Raw genomic sequence first — 25,951 nt, 5'->3', positions numbered from 1 at the left:
TAAATGCCTTTGGTTAAGTATAAATTCTGTTAAAATTAAGTATTATTAGATGTAAATTTTAATAAGTTTTAAATTCTGTTAAGGTTAAAATTCTGTTAAGTTTTAAATTCTGTTAAAGTTAAGTTGTTAAAGTGATATCAACTTTGAATTCCATTATAGTTAAGTCCTATTTGTTAGTTTTAAATCAAATTTATTAAGATCAAGCTTTATTCATTTTCAGTGATATTAATTTTAAGTTTTAAAATTGTTAGTTTATATTGTTGTTCACAAAAGCCTTGCAGTTTCATCTTCCTTGGTTAAGGTCAGATGATAGGGTCCACTGTTTTCAAGTGTTTCACCTCACCTTATATGATTATCTACCAGGGTGGTAACATGATAAAACACTCTCCTTATTGGTATTAATCAAAGCTTGTTTATAAGATGCTCTAAGAAAACCCTCCCAGTTAAGGCCTGGGGCTCTGGCCAAGCCTTAGTCCTGACTGGTTGGGAAATATGCCACCAAACCCAGGTGTTTCTGCACCAAAAATGTGATCGAGTCACCTTGACTCGCTGATTCAGACTTGTGAAAGCTGAACCCTCTTCCAGGTAAACTTGGAATCCTTGCCCGGGAAAGGTTCTCCAAGCCCTGCCTGTGGAATGAGGTTCCCAGCAATTGCAGTCCCTGGGAGATAGCAGAGTAGTTAAATAATTGAGGATGTATTTTCTTAAATAAGCTTATTGTTTCATTCCATGTATTGTTACACCTTTGTGTCATTTTCATCTTTTTATAGAAAGAAACACATCTTGTCAAAAACAAAACGGGGGGAGTATAACCCCTCAAGCAATTAGACAATGCAATACTTATGCTAAAATTTTATGTATAGAAAAATGTAATTTCGCTTTTTAGAACAGTTATTGTTACTGTACTGATGATTCTAGATGTGTTGTTAAGGTCATTATGTGAATTCATCAACCTTAGCTTGCCTAATCTCTGTTGTTGTAGCATAGATTCCAGTGCAGCACAAAACAAATTTGTGGGTTACTCTAGCCAACTTGACAGAGCAAAACATAATTTGTCTCCCTCTTTCGTCACCATACAATCCCAGCATGCTACCAGATGAATGGTTTCTACTTGTTGTGGACTTAAAAGACTGTTTTTTCACCATTGAACTACATCCAGATGACATGCAGCGTTTTGCTTTTACGCTGCCCTCAATTAACCGTGAGGCACCTGCACAACGTTTTGAATGGACTGTATTACCACAGGGAATGCGGAACTCACCGACACTTTGTCAACTCTATGTGGATGCTGCTCTCAGGCCTCTTCGGATGGCCTGGCCAGAAGTAATCATCTATCACTACATGGATGATATATTACTGGCACAGAGCACACCTTTTACCGCAGATCAGTTACATACCCTGACTAATCACTTGCGTGCTCAGGGCCTTACAATCGCCCCTGAAAAGGTACAGAACACATCACCATGGCGATATTTGGGATGGACAATAACAGACCATCAGGTTCGTCCTCAAAAACTGCAAATTCACACAAACATCCAAACCCTACATGATGCTCAGAAACTGATGGGTGACTTACAATGGCTTCGTCCGGTCATTGGTATTCCTAATGAACTGTTAAATGTCCTGCGGCCTCTACTGAAAGGCACTGAGCCAGCTACAAAAGTCACCCTCTCTACAGCACAGCAGGTGGCGATCTGGACTATCTCAGAACGTGTTGTACAAAATCATACATCGCATCGTCTACTTGATGTGCCACTAAATATCACTGTGCTAACTGGCCCTCAATACCTTTTGGGTGCCATCACTCAGCATAAAAAGAAAACGGGGGAAAATACCCCCACCACAAATGAGGATTACAATGTTTTGGTGCTGGAATGGTTAGCACCACCCCTTCAACCACGAAAAACGATTCAGGAAAACATAATTACAATGGCAAATCTTATCAAACGTGGCCGCCAAAGGATAAGGGAGATCCAAGGAACATCGCCAGGGGAAATACAGGTACCACTGAAGCTGGATGACCTGAACTGGTACTTACAAAATTCTATGGATCTTCAGGCAGCGTTGCTGGAAGAGGGAACCCTCATCAGTATCCGACCTCTCCAGCCTTCTACGCTGGCATGGATGTCTAATCACCGATGGCTAATAAAGCCATTGCGGTCATCCTCTCCGCTTTCAGGAGCAGTGACTGTCTATACAGATGCTGGCAAACGCTCCCGTAAAGCTGCTGCGACGTGGATGGAGGAGAAGCAATGGCGACACAAAATTATTCTTGCAACATCGGAGGACTCTTTACAAACCTTGGAACTATCAGCAGTGGTCTGGGTCTTTACCAACTGGATAGACCAACCTGTTAACATCGTCACAGATTCTCTCTATGTCGCAGACATTGCTAACAGAATTGAGGAAGCAATGGTTAAGGATGTGCAAAAACGCCGACTAGCGGAACTATTGATGGTGCTTAAACGCACCATTGGCCAAAGGACTGACCCATATACCGTGTTGCATATAAGAAGTCATCAGTGGTCAGAGGGCCTTGGAGAAGGCAATGCCAGAGCGGACCGATTGGTAGCGGTGGCGGAAGCTCCAGTATCTTCCTTTGAGAGGGCCCGCCACGCACATATGAACTTTCATCAAAATGCAAGGGGTCTCCATAAGGGTTTTGGAATTCCACTGGCAGAAGCCAGGGCCATAGTGCGGGCCTGCCCTATGTGTAGTTTTCATAACCAGGGTGTTGGTTTGGGTATGGGAGTGAACCCCAAGGGGTTACAAGCTAATGAGTTATGGCAGATGGATGTAACACATTTCCCTGAATTTGGTAGATTAAAATATGTCCATGTTTGCATTGACACATACAGCCACATGATATGGGCAACATTACAGCCCGGTGAAAGAGCCCGGGATGTTATAAGGCACCTTACTAGTTGCTTTGCCGTATTGGGCAAACCCAAAGCTATCAAAACAGACAATGGACCAGCTTATTGTAGTGCCTTGGTGGAAAAATACATGCAACTTTGGGATATAAAACATACTACAGGAATTCCTCACTCCCCAACGGGGCAGGCAATGGTAGAACGAGCAAATGCAACAATAAAGGGTTACCTGGCAAAACATAAGGAGGTCTCAGATAGTAGAGAAAGGCTTTCTAAAACCCTGTTTGTACTAAATCATCTGTGTATATTTGGAGATCAGGATTTACCACCTATCTTAATTCATCACAAGGGAGTGGCACAGCCACCGGTACCACGCATGAAGGTCCTATATAAGGACCCCAAAACAGGCATCTGGGAGGGTCCAGTAGAGGTCATATATTCTGGCAGAGGTTAATTTTTGTGTATCTTCCTCCACAAGCCCCCTTTGGGTTCCTAGCCGCTGGGTGAAGCCTGCACTTGATCAACCTGGCACGGCTACAGGTGCCCCCGATACCGCCAATCGATGAAACACCACGACTGATCCGGCTTCTACATTGTGCTCTTGATCCCATCTTGCGGCAAGCTGGGGTTCCAGTCGAGCGTTGGCAGACTTTATTAGAATTAAGAGATATTATAAATAGATTAGGCTCTGTACCCCCTTACCTGAATAGATACCCTTGTAGAAATTGTGCTAATCTGTGGTGTCAGGCATGGTTACTTATTAAGTGTGGTATTTGTAAGAAACTGTGGTGGGTCCATCAAGAAGTGTATAATACTTGTTGTTTGGCTTGCATTAATACACGCATAACTCAAATTGACTTTGCACATAACAGGCTGCATAACTTTTGGTAGCCCCATAGTGATTCCTAACAGCACCTGGTTGACTCCCCATACGGCAGAATATGCTAACATCTCTGCCCAATGTGGTCCACATGGAAGTTATGGCCGGGGCAACGGTTATATACAAATTTGGGCCAATGAAAGTGCCCTTGCCCTTCCATCAGGTGTTTTTCTCATTTGTGGAGACCGTGCATGGCAGGGAGTTCCGAAAGGTGCTTATGGGGGACCATGTTATTTGGGCAAACTCACTTTACTTGCCATGAATAAAACCACTGCAGCCAATTTAATGCAGTCCAGAAAGAGACGCAGTCTTACTTTGGATGCAAACTGCAATGATGAAGTAGGCCTATGGAATAAACCGTCTCGGGTTTTTGCTTCCCTTTTACCACACGTGGGCACTGCACATGCATTAAAAACCATAGGGAGATTGGCCTGCTGGGTAAGCAAGCAGTCAAAAGTTACTACAGAAATAATAGAAAAGCTATCCACAGACATGGATAGCTTAAGGCATTCCATACTGCAGAATCGCGCTGCCATAGATTTTCTGCTGCTTGCTCAGGGGCACGGCTGTGATGAATTTGATGGTATGTGTTGTTTCAACCTTAGCAATCATGGTGAGTCAATACATAAACAACTTCAATGGCTTAAGGAGCATACAGCAAAGATAACAGTGCAAAAGGGCGGTGGCCTATTCGGAATTCCATGGGGCGACTGGGGTATAACAGGATGGCTTCGCTATATCTTGCAAGTAGGATTAGTGATTTTACTTGTCCTTGTTAGCATAGCTGTTATTCTACCTTGTGCCTTGCAATGCTTGAAAAAATCATTATCACAGACAGTGAATCAGCTTTGGCTTGCACAAACGCATAAAGAAAACAGGGGAATTGTGGAAAGCTGGCTTCTAGAGAAGGGACACACCGATGTAGATAGATTGCTACTTAACAAGCCACTTCTTAACAATAGCCATATTCAGCCAACTATTAATTAGAGACCTGCGTCCAATCAGCGATCGAGGTCACCATGACTTTCCTTCAACATGGAGATCGTAGGAGCCGTCGAGAATGCGTTAATTGGTAGCAAATATGCAGAAATCAGGCACTATAGATAAACATAGATACATGTTAAGGCAAGTAGCCAAACTTAGGGCGTGGAAGTATATAACCAATAGTATTGTATGATTGCAGAATATGCATGAATTAGTTAACTACACTATAAAACTGTATGCTGTAAATCAATAAACTGAAGCTTGTGGTAAATTCATATTGGATTGTCAAGCCTCCGTTTCTCAGCATCAAGGAAGATGTTATATGTCACCCAGGCAAATGAACGGCAGTGGAGAGAAGTATCCAGTACCTGAGGGAATTAGCCATGCTAGAGATCATTTATTATGACATGAACAACATGCAGTTACCCGCAGATCCGGACAAAGTCTAATGCACACAACCTATGTGGCAGAAATTTGTAGGGAGTGCAACACTGTCATATGCTAAACCATTGGCAACAAAGAGTTGGAGAGACGAAGTGTCACCCAAAGTGGATGAAGTGGCTCACCAACTCTGGGAATACAAAGACAAGAACTTTTCATCCTTCATCTTGGCTGTGAAGAAACTGAAAAACTGCCCTGGGAGTTTCAGCAATTCAGAGAGGATATGTGCTGCTCCCCACCTGTACAGAGCAGCGTCTCAGCTATTAACAGTAAATGTCCTTTTGCTCAAGAGAGAGGATATAGAAGGTACACACCACAGGGTACCCTGTGGTTCTACCTGCAGGACCATGGAGAGGACATGAGGAAGTGGGATGGAAATTCTACCTCAACCCTAGAGGCACAGGTGTGAAAATAGCAGGGAAAAACAATCTCAAATCGGGGTTCTTCCATCAAAGTTGCTGCTCCAGACTCCCATGGGCAGGTCCACAGGCAGAATGGAAGAGCTAATTTTACTCATGATCCTACAGAAAGAAATTCTAATCTGTCTCTGCAAGAAGTAAGTTGAGGATCCATGACCAGGACTAGACAGGCCCTACCTCCAGCTGGGTGGAGAAAAGGGACAATCAAGTTTACTGGACTGTGAGGATGGCATTGATTTAGGGGGACTAGAAGCTGGATAATAATAATAATTTTTGAACTGATTTAGAAAGCCAGAGATTGGATAATGATTTACTAAGATTTGCTTGCTGAAGACAATGTATTATTCGCCTAATTATTTTGTGCCTACCTAGTATCGGGAAGGATATAGAGAAGAAAGCCAAATAATTGAGAAAAACTACTGAGTGTGACCGAACATCCTGCTCTCGGACCCCAGAACTGGTACAAGTTAGTTCTAAGGCTTGGACTTGGACCAAGAACCAAGGGAGCATGCACAAGGGAACAGGGTGAAGAGTTCATCCTGAGGAAGACTACTAACTTCATCTTCGGGACCCTTGCCCACAATTAATCTGTGACACTGCGCTTGCACGAACATATTTAAATGAACTTTGAACTCATTATAATATGAAGCAGGAATAGGTAATGAATATGTATAGAAGCATTGTGTAACTTTATGCATATGTAACCTGTAACCTAATATAAACCAAGTGAAGTGCTGCTGACGGTGTGCATGTCTTAATAGGGGCTACCCCCCATGCACCCCAGCTGGAATAAACGCATACCTACTTCATAACTATTTGAGTTGTGGAGTCAATCTGCACCTCAGCATGGCCTGGCACATCAGACCCGCAGGAGAACAAGGCTCTAGTAGATACCACTGCACAGCGTACTGTAATGCCATCAAGCTATGCAGGTACCCATTTATATTTCTGGAGTGACAGAGGTTCCCAAGAGCTGACTTTGTTGGAGGCTGAAATTGATGCCAAAATGATTTTTGCTTTTATATATTCTTCATATATATTCATAGCTCTTGCAGGAGGTTGGGGAATTTTCTCCATTCTGTTGCTAGGAAACTAACAACCAGATACTTAAGGGACATAAGATGTAGCCGAGGTGTGGTGAGGGGAGCACCTGGCCGCTGGTAACTTCACTTGCTTGCTGGGCACCGGAGGGGGAACAGTGAAGCTGCTGTCTTCCTTTTGGTGTGACCACGGAAAAGCCCGGCTCTGCACTGCCTTCTCTTCCTCGCTGGATGAGCTTTCATTTGGGAAAAAAGGCACGGGATTCCGAACCTCTTCCCCCTCCCGGAGTAAGCATCTCCCTGGCTGCGTTAGCAGCTGCTGCAGAGGTGCCTGGCTGTCGCTGCCTTGCGCCCCCACCTCCCGGAGCGCACTGCGATTTCTGCCACAACTGCGGAGTTCCTGCCACCTTTCACTTGCTAGCCCGGCCAGCCCTGCAGTTCCAGTTTGCTGCTTTTGAGCTCCCTTCACCCCATCTTGCTCTCCAGCCTGTCCACCATTACCAACCACGTGAGACAAGGAGCCGACCTCGCGCCACAGCGTCCCCTGCAGCTGCGCGGGAGTCATCGCACCTGCTTTGCCAGGCTGGGAACCCAAAAGCCCCCCTGCTGTCTGTGAGTGTAACTGCACCAAAGGGGAAAGTTCCTGGCAGCCCAGAGAAAGTTGCCACTGAGTTTTCTGGTTTTTGTTCTTTGTTGATACTGTTGTTGTTGCTTGTTTGCCTCGTTATAGATACTAGTAAAGAACTGATATTCCCTTTCCCATATCTTTGCCTGAAAGCCCTTGATTTCAAAGTTATAATAACTTGGAGGGAAGGGGGGGAGTCATATTCTCTATTCTAAGGAAGGTTCCCACGGTCCTTAACAGACATCTGTCTTTCAAACCAAGACAGCTCTGGAGACAATTATTGTATAATTATATAGTTCCTAGCTAACTCCAGTATTTTTCCTATTAGACAAAACACATTCCTAGGCCCCAATCCTAATCTTGCTTCTTCTGAGAACCAAGGATGAGCCACTCTCCCAAAACACTTTCTCATAAACAAAGTTCAGCTAGTAGCAAAAAGGGGGGGCTCCAGAAGAGGTGGAACCAAGGGGGGGGAAATGACCTCATTACCTGTGTTTCTAATTGGGGATTCTTGTCAATTATGCTAATTTGCTAAACTTATAAAACTGTATTCACCCTATATCATGTGGGCATTTTTCCACATTTGCCACTGGAGGCCTCCAATTAAAGACCAGCTTTTATACTACTTCCTTTATTAATATTGTCTTGAAAGTGTGTTGTTTTGTTTCTAGATTTTTAAGGCATCAAAATCAGTCTGACTGGGAAGAAGAGCAAAAGAAGTCAGCAAAAGCTGACTGGCCAAGAGGCTCCATGCAGCATTCTTGGCATAGATTACCTCGGGAGAGGGACCTGCCTTGGAGACAGAGGAAATTAATCAGTTGTCTACCTTGCCCAGTTTCTTGGAGGATCCTTCTGTTGTGGAGTTGATGAAGGTCAACAGGTGCTGATTGCTACCATAAAGGTGCACTAACCAAGGTTCCCTGATTCACATCCATAAGCTGATTTGTCAACTGGAGAGCCAAGGAGAGATCAAGAGGACCCGCCCACCCTTTAACTGCCTCATATGGCCAGTGCCAAAGTCTAACGGAGAATGGAGGCTGACAGTAGACTATCATGGCCTGAATGAAGTCACGCTGCCTCTGACTGCTGCTGCACCAGACATGTTGGAACTTCAATGCGAACTGTAACCAAAGGCAGCCAAGCGGTGCCACAAGTAATATCGCTAATAAGTTTTTCTCAATCATTTCAGCAGCAGAGTGCAGGCCACAGTGCACTTTCACCTGAAGGGGCATCCAGTACACCTGGAATCAACTGCTCCAGGGGTGGAAACACAGCCCTGCCATCTGCCATGGAATGATCCAGACTGCACTGGAACAGGGTGAATCTCCAGAACACCTGCAATACATTGGTGATACCATTTTGTGGGGGAATACAGACAAAGGAGTTTTTGAGAAAGGAAAGAAAACAGTCCAAATGTCCAAATCCTTCTGAAAATTGATTTTGCCATAAACCAAACGAAAGGGCAAGGGACCCATATAGAAGATGCAATTTTTAGGAATAAAATCAAAGGATGGACATCATCAGATCTCAATGGAAGTGATCAACAAAATAACAGCAGTCTCCACCAACTAACAAGAAAGAAACACAAGCTTTCTCTAGGGTTCTGGAGTTGAGGGTATAGAGAATCTGAAGCCCACTATACTCCAACTGAAAAGGAGATACTGGCCATTTATGAAGGATTTTGAGCGGCTTCTGAAGTGATTGGTACTGAAGCCCAGATCCTCCTGGCACCCTGGTTACCCGTGTTGGGTTGGATGTTCAAAGGGAGGGTCTCCTCTACACATCATGGAACTGATGCTCCATGGAGTAAGTGGCTTGCACTGATCACACAACGAGCTCAAATAGGAAACCCAGGTTGTACAGGAATCTTGGAAGTAATCATGGACTGGCCAGAAGGCAAAGATTTTGGAATGTCACCAAAGGAGGAGGCCCCACCATATAATAAATTACCAAAATGTGAGAAGCAATATGCCCTGTTTACTGATGGATCCTGCTGTCTTGTGGGAAAGCATAGGAGATGGAAAGCAGCTGTATGGCGTCCCCTGAAAAGGGGATACATCACGTTTAGACAGAAATTCAGTGATCCCCTGAATTTTATAAGGACCTGTGTTGCAGTTAGTTAAGAAATCTATGTTTTTATGATTTTGTTATTCTAGCCATTTTTAGTTTAAGCCAGTGTCTGATTTTGCCTCAATGGATACCCTGAGAAAACTAGGGAGTAACTGGGAGCTTATACACTCCAGAAGTTTTAATAAATGTGATATATCTGCAGAACTTAATCAATAGGCAATTTTTTAGATAAGAAATTAAAATTAATAAAGTATTGTCAAAGTAGAGAAGTTTTAAGTTAACCTTTAACTAGAAATGGATGAGTTGTCATTACCATAGTTAATAAGATAAAAAATTAAGACTCAGCAAAGGAAGAACATGCATGCATCAATAGGTGCCAGACCTGAAAGGTCACTCAGAGGACAATATGACAAAGATGAAGGCGATGAAGGAATGAAGAGACCTCCCTTCAAAATTACCAGAAAACTACGCGAGATGGTATTCTTGCTCCATAAAAGAGAGGCAAGAAGAAACTAGACACTTGTTTTGTGACCTAACATGTTGGGTGGACACGAGGGGGGAGTTATGAGAAAGCCTTTCTGTTAAAATGTATATAAACCCTGGAAAGTCTTTGTTTCATTGGACATTCTTGGCAAATAAAGAGCCATATGTCCCCAACTGCTGGCCAGAGTTGTTATTAGGGATGTTCACCTCACAGCCTATGGTTGTGGAGTCTTAAACCCTTTGTTTCAGCCCTTTGTGTCACCTCTACAACAAATTGCAGAAACTGCTGAAGGAAAACATGAGTCAGTTTGCAGAGGTGAAAGCCATCCAGCTGTCTTTGGACATTGCTGAATGAGAGAAATGGCCAATACTTTGTACTGATTCATGGATGGTGGCAAATGCCCTGTGAGGGTAGTTGCAGCAATGGAAACAGAATAACTGGCAGTGTAGGGGTAAACCCATCTGGGCTGCTGAATTGTGGCAAGATATTGCTGCCCAGGTGGAGAACTTGGTTGTGAAGGCATGTCACACAGATATTCATGTACCCAAGAGTTGGGCCACTGAAGAACATCAGAACAGGTGGATCAGGATGCTAGGATTGAAGTGGCTCAGGGGGATTAGGATTGGCAACATAAGGGTGAATTATTTCTAGTTTGGTGGGCCCATGACACCTCAGGCCATCTGTTGTAACGTGTGTCCTTCCAGTCCCTGACCCCGCCCCCCTGACCCCTTCTGACTGGATGTGAGTCAGGACCGCCCCCCATCCCTAGAGATAAAAACCCCAGCCAGATCTGGAACGGCCCTCTTTGGTTCTGGACTCATATGGAACCTGCACCCTCCCTTGCCTTCCCTTCCCCCTCCCCAGTCTCCCCATTCCTCCCCTGTTTTCCTCAATAAAAACACCATGCAGACCAGGAACCAAACAGCTGCCTTTCTAAACCTGCAACGCTTCTACAAGAACCGCGTCTCACCAGCCCCACAGCTCGTGGCCATGGAATGACCATCCTGCGTGTTCCGGTTCTAGGGCAGCCCTCCCCCGCAGCAGGGGGGGCTGCCCTCGGGTTTTGCACTGCTGCAGCCATCGAGGAAGAAATGCAACATATAGGTAGGCTTTTGGTCGAGGGGTGGACTTAACCATACACACTACAATATGGATTATCCATGAATGTGAAACATGCTCTGCAATTAAGCAAGCCAAGGGGTTAAAGCCTTTGTGGTATGGAGGATGATGGCTGAAATATAAATATGGGGAGACTTGGCAGATTGACTATATCACACTCCACAAACCTGCTAAGGCAAGCACCATGTGCTTACAATGGTTGAAGCAACCACCTAATGGCTGGAAACATATTCCATGCTCCAAGCCACTGCTCAGAATACTATCCTGGGCTTTGAAAAGCAAGTCTTATGGAGACTTGCACCCCAGAAAGAATTGAATCAGACAACAGGACTCATTTCTGAAACAGCCTCATAGACTCTTGGGCAAAAAGAATATGGCATTGAATAGGTATCTCACATTCCCTATCATGCACCAGCCTCCAGAAAAATTGAATGATTCAATGGCTTGTTAAGGTCTACACTGAGAGCAATGGGTGGTAGGACCTTCATACATTGGGATACACATTTAGCAAAAGCCACCTGGTTAGTTAACACCAGGGAATCTGCCAATCAGGCTGGCCCTGACCAATCAAAATTTTCATATCCTGTAAAGAGGATAAAGTTTCCATAGTGCACATTAAAATATGCTGGGGAGAACAGTATGGGTTATTCCTGACTCAGGCAAAGGCAAACCCATTTGTGGGATTGCTTTTGTTCAAGGACCTGGGTGTACTTGGTGGGTAATGAAGGAGGATGAGGAAGTCGGGCGTGTGCCTCAAGGGGATTTGATTTTGGGTGAGAATAGCCAATCAATAAAATTGTATTATGCTAATTGCAATATAATAATGTGCATTATCACTTCCATGGTGGGTATATGCCCATGACCACATTCGGTGCCTCGCAATGCCCGTCTCTGCCACTCCAGATTTGGGGATGTGAATCCCACTCCCCTTTGATCACCACATTAATGAAGAATGAACTCTGATGAAACTGGACAAGCACAGTGGTGATGGAATCTGAACTGGCTTTAACATGTGACAACACGTTTCATCTTTACTGCCCTGAAAGACTGTTATGTCAGATGGAGCCCAAGGTCATGGACGAAATGAACTCAATGGACTTTTATCGAGATGGTCCACAGACTAAGGGAACAATACCTGTGCGTATATCTATCAAAAGACAGGAAAGGTGATGGTGTGTTGGAAAGTGTGGGACCTGGCATGACATAAATAGTGCGGAAGAAGGGGTGGATACAGTTCTGGTTTCAGGTGGGACAGAGTTCATTTTCTTCTCAGTAGCTGGCACAGTGCTGTGTTTTGGATTCAGTATGAGAATAATGTTGATAACACACTGATGTTTTGGTTGTTGCTAAGTAGTGCTTACCCTAAGACAAGGGCTTCTTCAGTGTCTCATGCTCTGCCAGTGAGGAGGTGCACAATAAACCATGAGGGAGGGATGCCTGATGATTTTTTGTCTTTACTTTTTTATACCCTTTTTATACATTTTTATACCCTTTCCCTTTCCTTGTACCCTTTACACATTCCTTGTACCTTAGCCCCACATACTTGTAATTTTTGTAGTCTGATATTTAACTTAGTTTTCAAATCAGGAAGACCAAACATTCACAGTAGGAGGCCAAGAGCTGTATACTATCTCAGAACTAGAGGCTCCAACCTTAGATGAAGCCTTTCTCTAGAACATATTTTATAAACTAAGCTGTAGTCTCATTAAGGGGGGGGTAGTTAGAATAGGGGGACAATTACTTCATTTATTACATTTCTTATTTGGGTATTTTAGGTAGATATGCTAATTTGCGAGGTCCATAAAATTGTATACGCATTGTACGGGGTGTGCATCTTGGCGTGTTTTCACCTTTGATGAGCTGTGCACCTAGGATCCTATTAAAAACCGAGGTAAATACCTTTTTCCCCTTTACTGCTGTATTTCTACCAACCGAAAGGCAACAGGAGCATAGCCAGGACAGCTGACCCAAACTGGCCAAAGGGATTTTCCATACCATGGAACATCATGTTCAGTATATAAACTGAGGGGGAGTTGGCCATGAGCCACCAATTGGTGCTTGGGGACAGGCTGGGCATTGGTCAGCAGGTGGTGAGCAATTGTATTGTGCATCACATGTTTCTCTTGGGTTTTATTCCTCTGTCTGCCTTTTATTGTAATTACATTTTAAAATTATTGTTGGCTTTGTTAGTATTATTATTTAATTTTCTCTTATTAAACTGTTTTTATCCAAGGCATGGGTTTTGTCTTTTTCTGATTCTCCTCGCCATCCCACCAGGGAGGGAGGGGTGGAAGTGAGCAAGCTGCTGCATGGGACTTAGTTCCTGCCTGGGGTTAAACCACAACACAGCATGTTCTCAAAACTGACAGTAACAGTGGTAAAATCACTATATATATATATATATATAACTATCAACAATTGTTTAAAGCCCAGATTTTCTGTAAGAAATTCAAATTTATCTTCTAAAAATCAATTAGATTTGCGTCAGTTCAAAATAGCATTGATTACTGCAGTTACACAAAACAAAGACTGTTTTTCAGTTATGTACTGAGTTAAAGAAGAGAAACAAGCAATAAAGAATTGAACAAATGATTCTTCTTGCATTAAAGAGGTACCAATGTCTTGATGTCATTATATAACACTTACTGTGTAACATTATTAAAAAACACAAGCACTGGAAAATAAGGAGATGATTGCTGACAGCCAACATGGCTTCACTAAGAGCAGATTTTGCCTGACAAATTTAGTGGCCTTCTATGATGGGGTTACAGCAGTGGTGGTCATGAAGGAAGAGTGACTGATGTCATCTACCTGGACTTGTGCAAAGGTCCCTTGGGAAAATGTTTTTGTAGGTGCTGGGGTCCATCAGTGCTGATCACTTTTTAAAGATCACCTCCTAAGGGCACAGGAGCAGACAATTCCCAAATGTCGCAAGTCAAGCAGGCCAAGCAGAAGGCCAGCTTGGCTGAACAGGAATCTTCTTTTGAAAATAAGGCAAAGAAGGAAGGTGTATGCTGGGTTGCAGTAAGGTCAGGTGCCATGGGAAGAATACAGAGATGCTGCTCACCACTGCAGGGAGAAAATCTGTATGGTACAGCTCAACTGGAGTTGAAGTTGCCAGAACTGTGGGGGATGATAAAAAGTTTTTTCAAATATATTAATGGTAATAGGCAGTGTAGAAATAACATTGGCTTGTTACAGGATGAGGATGGTCACCTCACAAACAGGGACATGAATAAGGTAGAGGTGTTTAATGCATTCTTTGCCTCTGTCATCAACATGGATGATGGACCAAAGGGGTCTCAGTGCCCTGAGCTGGAGGACCATGACTGCGAGAATGATCTACTCCCAGTCAATCCTGAAATTGTGAGAGATCTGCTGCTCCAGCTGGATCCCTACAAATCTGTGGGCCTGATGGGATTCATCCAAGAATCCTCAAGGAACTGGCTGATATCACCGCAAAACCTCCCTCAATGATTTCTGAGTGGTCTTGGGAATCTGGAGAGGTCCCGGCAGACTGGAAGCTGCCGAACATTGTCCCAGTTTTCAAGGACAAGAAGAAGGACCACAGAAACTAGAGGCCAGTCAGTCTCACTTCAGTGCGTGGTAAAGTTATGAAGATTATTCTGGGAGGTATTGAAAAACACCTGAAAGACAACGCAGTTATCAGTCACAGCCAGCATGACCTCATGACAGGAAAGTCCTGCTTATCAAACTTGATTTCTTTTTTTGACACGGTAACCCACCTTGTTGATCAAGGGAAGCCAGTTGATGTAATCTTTTTGGATTTCAGTAGAGCTTTTGATACCGTCTCTCACAGAATCCTTCTGGACAAAATGTCTAGCACACAGCTGGATAAACACACCATGCGATGGGTGAGCAACTGGCTCACAGGTCAGGCACAAAGAGTTATAATGAATGGGGTGACATCAGACTGGCAACCTGTCACTAGTGGGATTCCTCAGGGCTCCATCTTAGCCCTGTGCTCTTCAACATCTTCATAAATTACTTGAAAGCAGGACTCAAAGGGATACTAAGCAAGTTCACAGATAATACAAAACTGGGAGGAGCTGTTGACTCCCTCAAAGGTGGGGAGGCCCTGCAGAGAGACTGTCTTGGGGTGATTTTTTTATGATACTCTATTCCTGATGGTCTGCTTTATGCCCAGAGAGGGGTGATGTGACTTAAAGCTGGGTCTGAGGGAGGGGCAGGAGCCTTGGATCTCTAGCACAGGCTTTGTTCAAAGTCTCATTCTCTGGCTTGCTCGAGTGCCATGCAGATCAGAGGCTACATTGTTGCTTTAGCTAGCTTGGTTTTTGTTAGCTTAGGCAAGAAGTTTTTCCCTGGACTGTAGTAGCAATTCTTCAGTGGCTTCTGTTGTTTCTTCTTGGACTGTTCATCTTAGTTCTGGTCCAAGATCAGACCATCCCCAGGAGACGGTCAGCGGGACCACCCGGCCACTCTGCCCAGCCCCAGACCTCAGGAAAAGCTGAACCAACAAAAGAAAGGACTCTAAATCCACCAGCTTCATCTGCTGCAAGGAGGAGACCAACATCAGAGATTCACCAGGTTCCGATCTGGTTTTTTTCTTCCCCAAGCTGCTGCATGGACTTTTTCTTCTCTCCCTGAGACAAAGCCATCCACCATTTTGTTCTTCCCTACCATGTGGTCGGCAGTTTTTTTCCTTTCCCCTGGCATTTTGGGGTTTTTTGTTCTGCTGTGGGTGGGTGGGTGGGTGTGGGGTAAAGTCCTGATGGTTCGGTATCTAACAGTTATTCATTTTTCTCCCATGTCATGCGGGCACTTTGTCAAATAAACAGGGTTTTTTTCACTTTCATCTGTTGCTGTTGAGCAGCTAGCAGAGTAATGAATGCATCGGTTCTCAGTGGTAAGAAGGAATGACTTTTATTGTTTTGATTTCATCACATTTATAGAGTTCTCAAAAGTCACCCAGATTGGTCAGTCAGAAGCCTTCCCCCAGGCCTGATTGGCCAGGCCTGCACTGTCCAAGTTCTGGGACACTGTTCCAAAACATCCAAACTTTATCTTTATTTACAAAAACACAAGAAAACTTCCCATGGGAAAAACTGTGCTAGCCACATTCATCCACTAAAGATTCATTTCATATCGGCGAGAAGGGATTGCTGAAACCCTTTTCTTTAGAGGAAACATTCATTCCAGAGCGTTTTCTCCCAAACTTGTGTCTAAACCCAGACAGAGACCTTGACAAACTAGAGGACTGGGCAATCACCAAATGCACGAAGTTCAACAAGGGAAAGTGACAGATTCTGCACCTGGGATTGGGCAACCCTGGATTTATGTACAGACTGGGGAATGAGATACTGGAAAGCAGTGCCAAGGAAAGGGACCTGGGGGTCCTGGTCAATGGAAAGTTAAATATGAGTCAGCAGTGTGCCTTGGAAGCCAGGAGGGCCAACTGTGTCCTGGGGTGCATCAGGCAAATCATCGCCAGCCAGTCAAGGGAGGTGATTGTCCCACTCTGCTTAGTACTGGTGCGGCCTTATCTTGAATATTGTGTGCAGTTTTGGGCACCACAATATAAGAAAGATATTGAGCATTAGAGAGCATCCAAAGCAGGGCAATGAAGATGGTGAAGGGCCTAAAGGGGAAGCCCTATGAGGAGTGGCTGAGGTCACTTGGTCTGTTCAACCTAGAGACTGAGGGAAGATCTCATCACAGTCTACAACTCCCTCGTGAGGGGAAGAGGAGGGGCAGACATTGATCTCTTCTCTGTGGTGACCAGTGACAGGACCGAAGGAAATGGCCTGAAGTTTTGTCAGGGGAGGTTTAGGTTGGATATTAGAAAAAGTTCTTCACCCAAAGGGCAGTTGGACACTGGAACAGGCTCCCCAGGGAAGTGGTCACAGCACTAAGCCTGACAGTTTGGGCAAGAAGCATTTGGACAATACTCTCAGGCACATGCTGTGATTCTTGGGGATGGTGTTGTGCAGGGCCAGGTGTTGGACACAATGATCCTTGTGGGTCACTTCCAACTCAGGGTATTCTGTGATTCTGTGATTCTGTGATTCTGCGATTCTGTGATTCTGCGATTCTGCGATTCTGTGATGTGACAATGGACTACTCAATGGATAAGGAATTGGCTGGATGATCACACTCAAAGAGTTGCAGTCAACAGCTCAATGTCCAAGTGGAGAGCAGTGACCAGTGGTGATCCTCAGGGGTCGGTATTGGGACCAGCGCTGTTTAACATCTTTGTTGCTGACATATACAGTGGGATTGAGTGCACCCTGTGGCTAGCACAGGTCTTTCTCATGAGAACATTCCGTTGTGTTTTATAAACAAAGATAAAGTTTGGATGTTTTTTAAACAGTGTCTCGAGATTTGGACAGTTCAGGCCTGGCCAATCAGGCCTAGGGGGAGGTGTCTGGCTGACCAATCTGGGCGACCTCTGAAAAGTCTATATATATTGAAATCAAAATAATAAATTTCTTCTTTCTTGCTACACTGAGAACTCGGGTCTTTTCTCTGCTAGCGGCTCAACAGCGACAGCACCCTTAGTAAGTTTACTGATGACAGCAAACTGCGTGGTGCAGTCGACACACTGGAGGGAAGGGATGCCAACCAGAGGGACCCTGACAGGCTTGAGAGGTGGGCCTGTGCAAACCTCATCAAGTTCAACGAGGCCAAGTGCAAGGTCCTGCACCTGGGTCGGGGCAACCCCAAGCACAAGTACAGGCTGAATGGAGAATGGATTGAGAGCAGCCCTGGGGAGAAGGACTTGGGGGTGTTGGTGGACAAGAAGCTTGACATGTCTCAGCAATGTGTGCTTGCAGCCCAGACAGCCAACCATATAAAAAGTAACCTGCATCAAAGACTGCATCAAAAGGAGCATGGCCAGCAGGTTGAGGGAGGTGATTCTCCCCCTCTACTCTGTTCTTGTGAGACCCAACCTGGAGCACTGCATCCAGCTCTGGGGCCCCCAATATAAGAAAGATGTGGACCTGTTGGAACAAGTCCAGAGGAGGGCCATGAAGATGATCAGAGGGCTGGAACACCTCTTCTATGAAGACAGGCTGAGAAAGTTTAGGCTGGGCTGTTCAGCCTGGAAAAGAGAAGCCTCCAGGGTGACCTTATAGCAGCCTTCTGGTACATAAAGGGGGCCTACAAGAAAACTGGAGAGAAATTTTTTGCAAGGGTTTGTGGTGATAGTGATGCCAGATTATTTTTGTCTTTTTCTTTTATATATTTGTAACCTTCCCAGTACTTTTCCCTACCCTTTTCCCCAACTAGAAAGACCAAACACATTCCAAAGCTCCAAGCCCTGGGGGGTACAGGGCCCTCTCCTATCTTGGTTCTCCTTGTGAACCAAGGTTGAGAAAAAGGTCTTTGACACACATTTTCATAAACAAGTACAGCTAATACCAAGGGGGGGGGGGTCGCTCCAGAGAAGGGGCTTGACCTGGGGGGAATGGCATCACCACTTGTCCTCCTAATTGGTGCTTTTTATCAACTATGCTAATTTCCTAAAACTTATAAAACTCTATTCACCCCTGTGGGTGTGGGCTTTTGTGAATATTCTTCCATAACTGCCTCTGGAGCTCCAATAAAGATCCACTTTTCTATTACCTACTATACTAAAATTATCTCAAGTTTCATTTCTAGGCTCAAAAAGGCAACAATAGGACAAGGGGAAATGGCTTTAAAATGAAAGAAGGTAGGTTTCAATTAGATATTGGGAAGAAATTCTTTACTGTGGGGGTGGTGAGGCACTGAAACCTGTTGCCCAGAGAAGTTGAGGATGCCCCATCCCTGGAAGTGTTCAAGGCCAGGTTGGATGGGGCTTTGAGAAACCTGGTCTAATGGAAGGTGTCCCTGCCCATGTCAGGAGGGTCAGAACTAGATGATTTTTAAGGTCCCTTCCAACCCAAACCATTCTATGATTTTATGAAATCTGAAGCCTGCACACTTAGATCATGTTTGGTAGTATAACTGATGTGGTATATTCCCTCTGGCCAGCTTTTCTGTATGTGAAAGAACTCTAGCTGCCCTGTTAAAAAACAATGGATGAAAGAATGGGATAGTGCTGTCACTGCAACACTGAAAATACTCACCTTTTAAAGTGCAAGCTATCAAATACACTGAGTTTCTTTTTTTTATATATACTTAATGGAGTCAATTGATTATATAAATGATCAAAAGACATTCCTGACATTTTACCATTTCAGGAACCATTTATAAGTCTTACACAGAAAGACTGTCTCATTCTTGGAAAAAAATCTTAATGGGTAAACTTTATGGATGATCAAGTAATTTTATTTCTCCTATATTTCAAAGCCTGTTTTGCAACTTAAGAAATTAGCAAAGCAAACAAATTCTGAAGAATGAAAACCTGCCTTTAAAGCCTTTTTTCTTCTGGCTTTTAAAAAATACAGCTTTACATTTACAGTACAGTAAATAAAAATACAGGATTTGTTAACTAGATGTGTAGAAGTTCAGGTGTGGTGGTTTTGCTTAGCCCAGAATATCAACAAGGTATCTTCAGCATCTAAAAGAAATTTAAACCCTTCAAAGGCTGTTATGGTAGGCCTGAAGAAGTGTCTGAAGGGTGGGGAGGGGCACAAAGATGGCTCCTGTGTGTCTTGTGTGAAGGTTCTGGAAGTTTTTCACCAAGTCCAGGAGAGCCAATCTCTGATGGCTCTGAAGGTGATGGACATGCTGCTGGCCAAGTCTGGGCCAATTAGAGATGTTAGTTACGCCTCTGTGAAAACATATTTAAGAAGAAATCAAAACAAAGTAGTCACGCACTTCTTTTTACCTAGAGGAGGAGAAGGAGGTGAAAATGCGTGAGGGAAAACAACATGGAGACACCAAGGTCAGTGGAGAAGGTGGGGGAGGAGGTGCTCCAGGTGCCAGAGCTGAAAACCCTCTGCTAGCTGTGGTGAAGACCATGGGGGGAGCAGGTGGTCCCCCTGCAGCCCATGGAGTCCACAAGGATGCAGAAATCCACCCACAGCCTGTGGGGAGGTGCCCATGCCAGAAGAGCAGGTGGATGCCTGGCCTGGAAGAAGCTGTGATCCAGTGGGAGTCTCATATAAAGAGTTAAAGATGCAAAGGCCTTGCAAGAGAGAGAAAGGCCTTGCTCCTAGGATGGAAGCAGCCTGGCCTCGGCTCAGAAGTCTGCATCCTATGGACAAAAAACTCATGTTGCATCAGAAATTCAGGCGAGATGCTGCTCATGAGATCAGACCCATGCCAAGAAGTTCGCGGAGGACTGTCTCTCATGGGAGGGACCCCATGGCTAAGTAGAGGACCCCTCTCCCTGGTGGACTGACCAGAGAAAAAAACCCTTACCCTGCCTCCCCCCCATCCCCCCGTGCTGTTGGTTGGAAGGAGGGAGGGGGGTGAACAGAGAAACAGTGTTTGTAGTAGAAGAATCGTGGTGATGAATGGACTAAGAAAAAACCCCTTACCCTGCCCCCTACCCAAGCTGTTGGCTGGAAGGAGGGAGGGGGGTGAGCAGAGAAATAGTGTCTTAAGAGGGAGGGGGGTGAACGAAGGAATGGTGTCTTGAAGAGCTTATTTTTACATCTCATTTATCCTTCGACTCTGTTAGGTTAATAAATCACTTTGCAACTTTAAGTTTTTAGGCTGTTTTGCCTTCAGTGCGTCTCTCAACTTTAAACTAAAACTTTAAACTAAAACTTTAAACTAAAAACTTCAGTGCTTTATCTCAACTCATGAGTCCAGTGTGTGTGTGTGTGTTTAACAGTTTTTTCTTTCCCGTCTCCTGCACATCTGCAGCAGGAGAGAGCATAGAGAAACCACGACATCAGGACAGCAGCAACTTTCTACTAGCAAAACCAGCCAGCCTATCTGTTTAGGGTATTAACAGTAAACTAAATGTTCCATCCACAAAACAGAGATAACTAATTCTTTTTAAAATACAAAGGTTACAAAATGAAATTATGCTACATAGCACAAAATGTACCATGAAACCATAAAAATGATTATGCTACATGGCACAAAAAGTCCCTTCTAGTGTGTTTTACCTGAAAGTAATACTGAAAACATGCAGCATTTAGAGGGAAAGAGTATTTGTTCAGAGACAAAGTTCCTAGTTACTCTATCTGGTCAGTTTAAGTTACTAATTTTCTCTACAGGGAAACTTTTCTCATAACTCACTAAGAAATCTCAGTAACCACCACCACTCAAAAACCCCCCAGTTTGAATTCTTAGTCCAAAATAATAAATATACCTACCTGTGTTTTGAGTGAGATCTTTTCCTTCTAGATTGGGATTTTGAGCTAGACCTGGATTCTGAACGAGAATGGGAACGAGATCGACCACCTTTTCTTTCACTGCTCTTTCTAGACTCTGAGAGGAAAAAAACACTGCAATGTAAGCTCAGAACATTTAAAGATCCCATTTTACAATCTAGCACAAGTGTACCACACATATAGTGCAAGGGGCCCGTGCTTTGCACATCTTCCTTCTTTGCTAATATCCTTGAGAAACATCCAATAAAGTTATTGCATATACTCGTTGAATGCAGCCACCCTGCAGCAGTACACATAAACCAGATAATTATAAACAGCTAGCTCTGTTAGGAATGGGATTTATGTTGCTGCCACTATGCATAAGATTACAACAGGTTCTCCTCTGGTATATTATCTAACGACTTTTTTTTATAACCTCAGAAAAATAAATTTAGAGGGCAGAGTTTTGAAAACAAGCATAAAATGCAAATAATAATTAGTATTTTTTATACTTTTAAATATTCCAACCACTGTACAAATATTGAAGTTCTATTCCTCAAACACTGTTTTGGGGGAAAAAAGAGATGGAGAGAATGGAGTAAAAAGTTTGATCCAAAGGCCAGGAAGTCAACAGAAAACTTACCAGTGACCTCTGCAGACTTTGGTTCAGATTCCAAAAGATTATCATTCTGTTGCTTAATGCTGAGGAAATGTTAGAACTGTTTTTCTCCCAACTCTCAAAAAAGACAGAAAGTACTCCACCACCCTCCCCTCCAAAAAAAGAAAAAAAGCAAGGCCCTCCACTATCTAACCTACGTAAGTTAATGTCTGGGTTTTCTAGTAAGAAGAATGACAAAACCTCGCTGATGAAACGAAAAAGGAGGATTTCAACTGCAAGTTTAACAAGTTGAGAATTTTTTATATTGTGGTGTTGCAATCACTTTAGGTCAGTATAAATCAGCACTGAAATGTCTGCCTAACCACTCGAGCCACTGACACCTTCCTCCTTGACCTGGCATTTCAGTGTTAACAGGGATCAGGGAACCAATCTGAATGAAAAAAGTCTGTTACAATATGTTAAGTTTTATCTCAGATTCCTTCTCTGATCCCATTTGCTATGAGGATGTATATAGTCTTGAGGCAGTATGAAAAAGAGCATTACAGTGATAAAATTAACCTGCCAAAGGAAAGCATAATATTGCTGCTTTTAGCAGCACACTAGCTTGCTCTGATCATGAAACTATGGTATTAATGGGTGCTAGAAGAGAAAACAAAATATAAAGCATTTTTTAAGTTTGTAAGTACTTTGAACTTTAAAAGCACCAACATTAAATAATAATTTAGTACTGACTTCGCATTTTTTAAAACATTCTGTGAGCATGTATCTGAAAATAAGACATGATGAAATAAAGTCAGCTTCATTCCACCGCTTTGTTGCATGAAAACAATTTTGATTATTTCCGTTTGTTTTCCCACACACGTTACTCACCTTTGAGTACCCTTTTCTTGTGTTTGAAAGTGCTCTTAAAAGCATGTGTCAAGGTACACACAGAACACATCTGTTAGGTAATGAGCATAATATACCTACCTGGCTCAATAGCAGCAGATATGAAAGATTGGGCTTCCCTTACTCTCTTCATCACTTCTTCCAGTTCCTTGGCAGCAGCTTGTGGTGTCATTTCAGGAGGCTTCACTATTGCATTATTGGAGTGATTTATTCTAAATTAAGACAAAAATAAAAACTTAAACTTCCAAACTCTTTAAAAGGAAAAAAAGAAAAACAAATAAGAGAACACCTCAACTTCCATGTATGACTAAAAACTTCAAAGTTCAGCAAAACTACAGATTTTTCCTAACACTCATCTTTTCTAAGTATCTGAAATGTCTGGGGTTTATTGCTTTCAAATCTTATGACTTTTAAATAATTGTGGCACAATATTTCTTTCTGTGTTAAAATATTTTCTAGTAGAAGTCTAAAAATCTATTTCAGATCAAATTTCTACATTAATACCTATTAATTACATACACATCTGTGTTGGTTTTGCTTGGCCTGGTTTTTTGTATTGGGGGGGCCACAAAGATGGCTCCTGTGAGAAGCTGCTGGAAGCTTCCACAACACCCAGCAGAGCCAATCCCTGATGGCTCTGAAGATGGACATGCTGCTAGCCAAGGCTGGGCCAATAAGAGATGTTGGTTACGCCTCTGTGATGACATATTTAAGAAGAAATCATAACAAGGGGTGCATGCAGTCTTTTCTAGACAGAGAAGAGGAGGAGGTGAGAACACGTGAGGGAAAACAACATGAAGGCACCAAGGTCAGTGAAGGAGGGGTAGGAGGTGCTCCAGGCACCAGAGGCGAATTTCCTCCGCTGGCCATGGTGAAGACCATGGTGGAACAGGCTGTCCCCCTACAGCCCATGGGGTCCACAGGGGATGCAGAGATCCACTCGCAGCCTGTGGAGGAGGTGCCCACACTGGAGCGTGTAGATGCCTGAAGGAGGCTGTGTTCCAGTGGGAGACCCGGTTGAGAGAAGGGGCCCCTACTTCCAGGCTGGAGAAGCCTGTCCTTGGAGGACTGCACCCCATGGATGAGTGACCCATGCCGCAGCAGTTTGGGAGGACTGTCTGCCCATGGGAGGAGGCTCACGTTGCAGCAGTTTTGGGAGGACTGCTGCTCATGAGATTGGACCACATTGGAGGAGTTCGTGGAGAACTGTCTCCTATGGGAAGGACCCCACGGCACAGCAGGGGAAGGACTCCTCTCCCTGAGCGGCAGAAGAAAGACCTTGGTGATGAACTGACCAACCTCCCCTTGCCCTGTCCCCGTATGCTATTAGTAGGAAGGAGGGAGGGGTTGGGGGGAAGAATGGTGTCTTTAAGGTCTTATTTTACTTCTCATTATCCTCCCCTGACTCTGTTAGTAATAAATTCACTTTGCAACTCTAAGTTGAGCCTGTTTTGTCCTTGGAGTGTTTTCTCCCAGTTCCTTATCTCACTCATTAAACCTTTGGTAATTTTTTTCCTCTCCTCTGCCCAGCTGTGGCAGGGGAGAGCAGAGTGAGCAGCTGTCGTGGGTGCCTGGCATTTGGCCAGTGTCCAAACTACAACAACATTGTATATAAAGCTTAATTAGTACAAAGGACTTTGTAGATTCTCTCACTGTTATGGCTTTCATCAATTCAAGATTAGATCTAGAAATATCTTATTCAATGCCAACCATATTCTTCTTGGAAAAAAAGTTATGTTCAACCTTGAAATTTGAGTTAATAAAAGCATTCCAGTTTACTAACAATAGGTCTTTACATCGAAAAAATATTAATCACAGCAGTTTCCTGCACATCAGAGTCATAAATGTATTAAGATACTAAGAAATCTCTCATTCAATATTCATATGGATATTTAATTTCTTACTTCAGTGGCCTGTCTCCAAACATAACTCCATTAAAGGCAAGAGCTCGAGGTACAGAATTTTGGTCTGCAAATTCCACAAAAGCAAATCGCGTTGGTTGCGTCTCATCACCTGCCATTCGCACAAATTTGACTTCTCCAACTTGCTTAAAAAATTCAAGCAGCTGATCTGCTGTTGTAGTCTAGAAAGAGTCAAAGAGCTCAGCTGAAGTAAAATATATAATGAAAACCACTTATCCAACATATCAGAAAATCTAACAGCGACAGATTTTGGAAAGACATCTCATCATCATTACACAGGTGATATGAATTTAGTAATGTTACACTTTAAGAGAGAATGGTATTTTTTTCTTCCATTAATCGAAAAATTATATTACAATTTAAAATAGTGTGACCATGAGCCCTGAAGTCCTACATCTAGGTTAAAAAAGCACTTGTACAGGATTTTGCACTTTTCAGACAACTTATTTGAAATAACTGATGATATACCTATGTCCAAGATACTGATTATGAATTCTGATCAATTAAAAAAAAATCCAAACAGTATTACAAGACTTCACTTTTATCTGTTTTTCTACTAGTTTCAAGCTTGTTTTTTGTTATTGCGATCACTAGAAATTTTATGCTCTCGTAGCTACTTTGGCAGTCAAGAAACATGACAATCAAATACTTATATTTCCATGAGTCAAAATCAAATTGTTTTTCAATCAATTCAATCAATTGCTGAAAAAGAAATTTCTGGTAGACCCAACTTTCCTGTCAGAGCAACTCAAATGTTTTTATGCTAATTTTGCAACTTCTACTAGAAGAAATAATTTCTTCTTACTGTACTTAAGCAACTGCATAGTGTTGTGGGGGACAGCTTCCATGCTCTCACAAATTCTGAGGCATTGTTCAGCTAATATAATCCAGCTGGACATTTGATCAACACACACAATCATAAGTATGCTTCTTGAATTCAGCTAGAGTGTGATTTCTCTGGTTTTCTGCTAGAATAAATTCTACAGTTTGGTCTGATCTGATTGGCAAAAGAGCATTCAAGAATTTGAAATATCTCTAGTAACCAAAGAGTATTTTTTTGTTTTGTTTGAACTTCTTTTGGTATCAACTAATGAAAACTCTTAAAATGTAAGATTGTAATTCACAAATTTAAAATTCTGCATCTTCCATTATTATTGCCAACAAAACCAAAAAAGCTACCTGTGAATTCAAGTTTCCAACGTAGACTGTTCTTCTAATTTCATCAATCTTGGATGGGTCCACATTCCCCATAACTGGTGGCTGTGGTATTTCTCCCAGTGTTGTAATGTTAGGGTCCAGTGCTGCTGCTGGTATAGCCCCCAAAGTGCCAAGTGAAACACCAAGCTGGA

General features: G+C 43.3%; 1 protein-coding gene across 1 annotated transcript in view; it reads right to left on the bottom strand.

Moving 5' to 3' along the window:
• The window catches only part of LOC146425562 (uncharacterized), a 124,615-nt gene that overhangs the window by 73,838 nt on the left and 24,826 nt on the right, over nt 1-25,951 (bottom strand). The window contains exons 4-7 of the mRNA XM_085041596.1: nt 25,782-25,946; nt 24,585-24,763; nt 22,762-22,892; nt 21,177-21,291 (exon numbers count right to left, since the gene is read on the bottom strand). Of these exons, the coding sequence (XP_084897722.1) occupies nt 21,177-21,291; nt 22,762-22,892; nt 24,585-24,763; nt 25,782-25,946 (590 nt within the window). The remainder of the gene's footprint in view (nt 1-21,176; nt 21,292-22,761; nt 22,893-24,584; nt 24,764-25,781; nt 25,947-25,951) is intronic.

Source organism: Lichenostomus cassidix, chromosome W (assembly GCF_008360975.1).
Source record: "Lichenostomus cassidix isolate B80296 chromosome W, HeHo_3.0, whole genome shotgun sequence".
NCBI classification, from domain to species: Eukaryota; Metazoa; Chordata; class Aves; order Passeriformes; family Meliphagidae; genus Lichenostomus; species Lichenostomus cassidix.
The sequence above is the reverse complement of the archived record's forward strand: the minus strand, read 5'-3'. Positions and strand labels throughout refer to the sequence as shown.